Source organism: Octopus sinensis, linkage group LG20 (genome assembly GCF_006345805.1).
Source record: "Octopus sinensis linkage group LG20, ASM634580v1, whole genome shotgun sequence".
Lineage (NCBI taxonomy): Eukaryota > Metazoa > Mollusca > Cephalopoda > Octopoda > Octopodidae > Octopus > Octopus sinensis.
In genome coordinates this window covers 14,168,383-14,175,882 of record NC_043016.1, presented here as the reverse complement: position 1 = coordinate 14,175,882, position 7,500 = coordinate 14,168,383, and the positions used below count along the sequence as shown (strand labels likewise).

General features: G+C 34.5%; 1 protein-coding gene across 5 annotated transcripts in view; it reads left to right on the top strand.

The window, feature by feature from the left end:
• The window catches only part of LOC115222553 (BTB/POZ domain-containing protein 6-B), a 21,120-nt gene that overhangs the window by 12,285 nt on the left and 1,335 nt on the right, over nt 1-7,500 (top strand). For 4 of the 5 annotated variants that reach the window (XM_036511534.1, XM_036511533.1, XM_036511536.1 and 1 more), the window contains exons 2-3: nt 5,560-6,022; nt 7,350-7,500. The exon at nt 7,350-7,500 is cut by the window's right edge. In XM_036511534.1, coding sequence (XP_036367427.1) covers nt 5,560-6,022; nt 7,350-7,500 — 614 coding nt within the window. Of the gene's footprint in view, nt 1-2,193; nt 2,312-5,559; nt 6,023-7,349 lie in introns of those variants that run through there. The other variant, XM_036511535.1, reaches the window with a different exon arrangement.

The window sequence follows — 7,500 nt, the reverse complement described above, 5'->3', positions numbered from 1 at the left end:
TCTTCACAGATAAATACATTTTTCTATCTATTTACTCTATTTTTTACCTCAAATATTTAATATAATAAATGTATTGTAGGCAACTGGTCCTAATGTTTTAAATTTCAAATTTAGTTAATGGAGTTTCTTCTATAAGAAAAATCATTATTTTATTTTTTTAATAAATATTGTTTAACTCTATTTGCTTATTTATTAAACTATTATTGTTATTATTTTAATTTTCGATTAAATTTAAATGTAATTTGAATTTAATTATAGTCATAAAACGTACATAGTTTTTTTACTTATATATTGACATTCATTTTTATACTTTTTGTGATCTAGTTATATGCTTTAAAAAATATATTTTATGATTTGGTTTATGTGTATCATTGTTGGAATTGCATAATAGTGGTTTTTCTCTAATTTATATTATATATATATATATATATATAAAAGGTGCATTCCAGAAGTTGTGAGACTGTTTCAGGAGTGAAATTTATTTATTTAAAAAAAGTAGGAAATTCTGATCTCTTTCAAAGTAGGGTCCTCTGACTTGTAGTGAATGCCCCATGTAAGTCCTTGAAAGCAAAGGTGTCCAGGACCCTTATCACAGCCTCCTTCAGCTTGAGGGAACAACCAGAAGTCACAAGTTGCAAGGTCTGGGCTGTAGGGAGAGTGAGGGGCAGTTTTGATGACCATCTCTGTTAATTAGTCAGTTACCAGGATGGAATTGTGGACATGCATTGTCTGTGTGCCGTGCTCTGGCTATCTGTGATGAAATTTCCTGAATTCCCTCAAAATCTCTACAAATTACTCTTTGTTGACTGTTTGGCCGGAGAGAACTCATTGGATATGATGAGCTTCCTGGTGGACTTGTTTTGCTTGGCCTCTTATGCTAGTGAGAGAAACATGCTCAGCTCACACATGTTAATCCATGCCCAGTCTGGAGCGTTTCATAATTTTCTGTAGCATTTTTGCCCAGCTCAAACACAGAATATGATTGCATGGTAAGCTTCCAAATGGCCATGTCTCAACTGTATTCTGCAAACCAGTCTGCTGTGACAAGCAGTGTATAGTCAGGTGTGTTCAAAATACTGCTACGGCCATCTCCTTCAATCTGGAATAATAAAAAAACAAAAAGTTGGTGGCAGGTCAGCTTATTAGATGTATCGTAATGATATACAGAAATTACAATAATCTAGGATAGTTATAACTGCCTCTCCTAATAAAGTCTCAAAACTTCTGGAATGTGTTTCATGTATAATAATATGAGGGAATATTATTCCAAACTTACAGGGAAAAATTCAATTCAGAAATACTAAATCAAATTTCACAAAATATAATATATATATATATATATATATATATATATATTTATTTTTCTAATAAATTAAAAAAAAGCCCACCTTCTATCAATTCAATAATGAAAAATTAAATTATACCATTTAGAAATATTACATATTATAGAAAGATTAAATATAAGATAAAACATATAACATTGATTAAGTAATGTGCAAAGTAGTAAATAAAACGTATATATTTGGTAGAATAACAATACATATTTCGTGGCTATATTTAAGAAATGATAATAGTAATAATAATAGTAGTATTAGTAAAATCACTTCAATATAAATATAGCCACTCTTCAGGTTCAAGATAAAAACAATAAAATGATTAATTAGATAAATTAATAAATATACGTAATCAATCTTAACGAAATATCTTAACAAATATATTCTTGTTTAAATAAAAAAATAGAATAAAAAATATGATACAATTAATTAAAATATTTAATTATATATATATTATATAATGATATATATATATAAGGGGCATCAAACATCATCAAAAAGTCAGGTTGATTTTCATTTCTACTTTTATTCAAAATGAAGAATATATGAATGTGTGCAATCATTTGCTTCTGATCATCAAGCTAATTTCTAGAGACATTTTATTTTGTGTGTGTATAAAATAATGAAAAAACCGTGTAAAAACAGCTGTATAAGTACTGTAATTGCCATGTATATATAATAGCTTTAATGATTATGTGCATAGTTACAACATATCCAACTTCTTTTAATATTTGAATTTATGTATATACACATATATGTATTTTTAATTATGTATTTATGTATAAAAATATATTTAAATATTACCCATTATTTATAGGGCTTTTTTTTGACAATTTACTTTGGTAATACTTATTGTGAAGACCTGGCAAGTAAAGTGAGATCACAGCCATAGCCTACACCAGTGTCGCATAACCAATTAAAAAGTACCTTTGGATCATCGGACAACATGCCGTGCGTGAGGAGATCTGCTGTACCAAGTAAATCAAAATCCAAATCAAATCACAATCAAATGGAAATTGTAGTTGTGGCTGATGCCAGTGCCACCTGACTGGCTCCCCATGCTAGTGGAACATAAAAAGCACCATCCAAATGTGGTCAATGCCAGCCCCCTCGCCCCAACTGGCTTCCCGTGCCAGTGGCACTTAAAAACCACCATCCAAATGTGGTCGATGCCAGTTCCGCCTGACTGGCTCCCCATGTCCGTGGCACATAAAAAGCATCCACTACACTCTTGGAATGGTTGGCATTAGTAAGATCATGCCTGATCAGATTGGAGGCTAGTGCGGCCTCCTGGCTTGCCAGTCCCCAGTCAAATTGTCCAACCCATGCCAGCATGGGAAGTGGACATCGAGTGATTATTATTATCATTATTATTGCCAGCTTAGCTTATTTATTCAGCACATGGCTGGTGTGTGTGTGTGAAATTTAAGGGGAAAAGGATTTGGAATCTGGGCATGTCACTTATTTGCTCTATGATATAATTCTGATCTGACCAACCACATTGAATGATAGGGAACATAAAGAATTTGTTAAGATAAATAAATAAATAGTACTTTGCTTGAGAGGAAAACTCTGAGTTTGCTTCATTGGATTTCAGGGCTGCCTTAAGGCATGTGCATACTGGGCCTAACTGGGTCTAGGGCCTTAATTTTGGTCTATGTATATTGTGGCTTGCTGCCAGACCTTATAAAACTGTAATGATGACCCTGTATGTGTGTATTAATGACTGATACTCTGTTTCTTTGTTCTGTACTCTGTCCCTGGTTTGATACTGTGGAATGGAAAACTCATTAACCAATTATTTTTTAATTTTATTGCTTTCCCTAACTTCTTCAGTAAGCTGAGATCAGCAAAAATAACTTGTGAATATATTGAATGTTATGCATTCAATGGATCTTTCTCTCTCTCTTTCCCACTCTCTCTCTTTCTTTCTCTCTCTCTGTCTTTCCGTCTTTCTCTCTCTCCCTCTCTCTTTCTCTCTCTCTGTCTTTCCGTCTTTCTCTCTCTCCCTCTCTCTTTTCCTCCCTCTTTCCCTCTATTCCCCTCTCTCTCACCTTCTCTCCCTCTCTCACTTCTCTCTTTCACCCTCTCTCTCCCTCTCTCTTTTCCTCCCTATCTCCTCCTCTCTCCCTATCTTTCTCTTTCTCCCTCTTTCCCCCTCCCCCTTTCTCTCTCTACACACAGCCAGCCTTATTTCACAAATGCATGCCACTTACCTTTGTTTACTGAAAATATACGTCCATGCCTGATTTCCATTCAACAGAAGAACAAAGAAGTCAAGTATCTAGGTGTGGTTTACCTCTAAGGTAGCTCTCCATGACCATCCATGACCACCTCAGCTTTTTTTTCAATCAATGGATTATATTATCCAATATCTTTCTTTCTTTAGACTTTAGGTGTTGTTCAAAGGTGATTTGGTTGTTATTCCTGACAGTTGGAGTTACCATGCAGGCTTTTCGTCCTCATCGATGAGGATAGGTGTCTTATCTGAGAGAGAAAAGTCTATCTCCCATCCATTCATCCAGAGATACAAACCTTACTCTACTTTAACAAGTATCATTGCAGAATATAAAAAGTGGAACCCCCACCCAGACAAGATTTTAGATGAATCATGTTTGTAATTGTAAAACTTACAAGAATTTTTAACCATAGAACCACGTGCTGCCATAAAGATGGTCACTGAGAGCGAACCACATGAACGAGAACTCAAAATAAACGACCATTGGATTGCACTCCACTTGTGAACTTCTTCTTTGTGTTCCAGATCCTTAAGACTACAGAAATAATTATAATGGGAGAAAAAAAAGATATTCCATACTAATGGCAAGAAAACATGTGAACTTTGAGGATAGAATGCAGATCTCTCCGCTACTCTACAGTAATCATAGAATGGTCTTAATGGAGGATTCAACTACAACTTTAGTATTATAAGTATTAAATGAAATGAATACAATTCATGCTGGATAGGTTTTGCTAATAAATTGGTAATGTTAGTGGAAGTGTGGTTAACATTTGTAGTGGTTAGTTTTCATTTAGTTATGAAAATTCATAATTGTTATAGTTCTGGGTGTAATAACTAAAATATAATGGCTTATATTAGTCACTATATGTAATAGTATGAATGATAATGATACAAGTTTATCATCATTTGAAGTCTCTGACAAGTTTCACCTCCTGTCACAACCACTTTTCATTTCACTCAAAGCAGCTACAATGTCGTGCATGTGTGTGTATGTTTGTGTGTGATTCTTATGCTGAATGTTCTTTCTAACACTAACCACTTCACCCTAGAAAACTTATTTGTAGAAGGATAGTAGCATCCCGTCAAGCCTAAATCCATTCTTATTTTCAAGTTTCTGCCCCCTTCTAAATGGGTTGCCCTTACTACAGCTTATAAAGTTTATATCTCCTTCATCTATAATGTTAATATGTGGCAGCTAATATAGAATTTTATTATCTCAGTATAACTTCCTCTTGTGCTCTTGTACGCATTAGGCAACCAAATAGTTTCACTTGACTGTGGTTTTCTCTATTTCTAGCCATATGATATTGGCTTCTCCCATGTCGGTTAGGAATATTCTGTGCCATGTAGTCTTCAGTCTTCCCCTCTTCCTTTTCCCCCTCCAATGGTGTCCATTTGAATACTGTTTTAGAATAACATTGTTCTCGTAGCCAGTGCATGAGAGCTTTTAATCTTTGTTCTGGTATGATTTCCACCAAATGGTCTTGTGTTGGCTCTCTTAAGAATATCTTCATTGGTTATTTGGTCTTACCAGTGTGTTCTGAGAATCCTTCTCGAGCATCTTTGGTGGAACACATCTAGCTTTCTGTTGATTTCCGTGGTGCTCTTCCATGTCTCCCTGGCATAGAGAAATGTGTTGGTAGAAGTATGCTATTACAGAGCTGGATCTTTTGTGTATAGGCTGACAGTATTGGAGGACCAAATGACACATTCTCTGGAATATGGCTGGAACATTGCTAATTCCACAGTTGACATCAGTCTCAATATTACCATAGATACAGATGATTCTATGGTTATGCTGAGACGTTTAGGGTAAATGCTGAATTAAGAAAGAATTGAAATATTTCTTTAGTCTATTGATTCTCAAAATTCATAAATTTTTTAATGTTACCTCATTAAAAGCAGTATTTCAAATTATGGAAATTTCCTCTAATTTCCCATAATTTTTCCCAACTTGATACATTCACTTTTTTTCTCTTGCAGAATTCATGAATAAACTAGCAATGTCTGAAGGAAGGCAATGCACATCCATAAAGCAAATTAAGGATAATGAAGAAATAAACCAAGAAGTTCCCCAGAACTATGTACACCAAAAATATATTCCAAAGTCTCCCAAAATACATTTAGAATCAACCTCTGATACTAATTGGAAAGACAGAGCCCCTTCACCAAAAACTTTACCTACATCAAAAGCAAGTCAAGAAGTGAATTGGCAAGCTTCAATGACAACTATTAGAGCACGCAATGCTGTTATGTTTAATAATCCTTTGATGTCGGATGTTCGTTTTATTGTAGGTACCACATCTGTATGGGCTCACAAATATGTATTAGCAACAGCTAGTTCAGTATTCTTTGCTATGTTCTATGGTGCACTTGCAGATCAAACTAATTCCAATGAAATACATGTCACCGATATTCAACCTGATGCTTTCTTAAACTTACTCAGGTAAATTTATTATTTTTTGCTTAATTGATGTGATTTAATTATTTAGTTGCATAATTATAGGTTCATGAATTTCTGCCAGATAATAATTTATATAATGTAATTTAATTCATGATTTTTTTTTTAAGTATGTTAATGTAAGCTGATTAATCATGCTGTAATAATTTACCTGTCTGTAGCAGGTGTGGTAGAATAGAGCTACCTTCCTTCCCTACCTGTGAGATGAAAATATGGTCTACATTTTCTTTCTGGTTGAAGTTGCTTCACTTCAAACATTAGAAAAGACAGGTAATAGTAGATAACTTGATGACTAAAATCTGGTAAGAAGAAAAAGAAATCCTAAAAACTTACAACATTTTAGTATGAAAGAACTCGTTAAAACATCTCGTGATGATGCTGTCTTCTGTGACACCAACGATGCAGGTGTGATTGTGCGGTTAGAAGCTTGCTTTCCACCCACATGTTTCTGGGTTCAGCCTCACTGCATGGCACTTTGAGCAGGTGTCTTTTACTACAGCCTCAGGCCAACCAAAGCCCTGTGAGTGGATTTGGTGGATGATGATATATATATATCATCATCATCATTGTTTATATATAAGTGTGTGTCTTTGTTTGTCCACCATCACCACCACTTGACAACCAGTGTTGGTGTGTTCACATACCTGTAACTTAGCAGTTTGGTAAAAGAAACTGATAGAATAAATACCAGTTTTAAAAAAACAAAACAAAAATGATTGATTCATTTGACTAAAATTCTTCAAAAAATGCCCCCCCCCACTGTATGGCTGCAGTCCAATGACTGAAACAAGTAAAAAATAAAAGATTCCATTGTAGTATGAGGTGAGTGATACAAAGCATCACCATTCCTCTGGAAGGCAGCAAGTTGGCACAATTGTTAGCATGCTGGACAAAATATTTAGCAGCATTTTATCTGTTTCTACATTCGGAGTTCAAATTACGCTGAGGTCGTCTTTGCCTTTCATCCTTTCAGAGTTGATAAGTGGCAACAGAGCAGAGGAAGTCGATGTAATTGACTTGTCCCTTCCCCTAAAATCATTTCAGGATTTGTGCCTTTAGGGTTATAGACCTCTGTTTTCTCATTTGTAAAACCAAGCATCATGTGATATAGCTTATCTTCTTTGGTTTTAATTCTACCATCTCACTCTTATTAATTATCACTCACATTTCTAATAATATGGAAGTCAATCAAACACTGAATAAACAATTAACATTAATTTCTTTTAGCTTCATTATTCTTGTAATTAATTTACATAATGTTTGGACGGCATGTTACAGGCATTTATTCATGTTATTTTTTTTTCTTTTCCAGATATATCTATTGTGATGAAATCCAGCTGGATGCTGACAACGTCTGGTCTACTTTATATGCAGCAAAGAAGTATCTAGTGCCATATTTAACAAAAGCCTGTGTACAGTACATGGGAACAACTCTCAGTGCACGAAATGCTTGTGTTTCATTA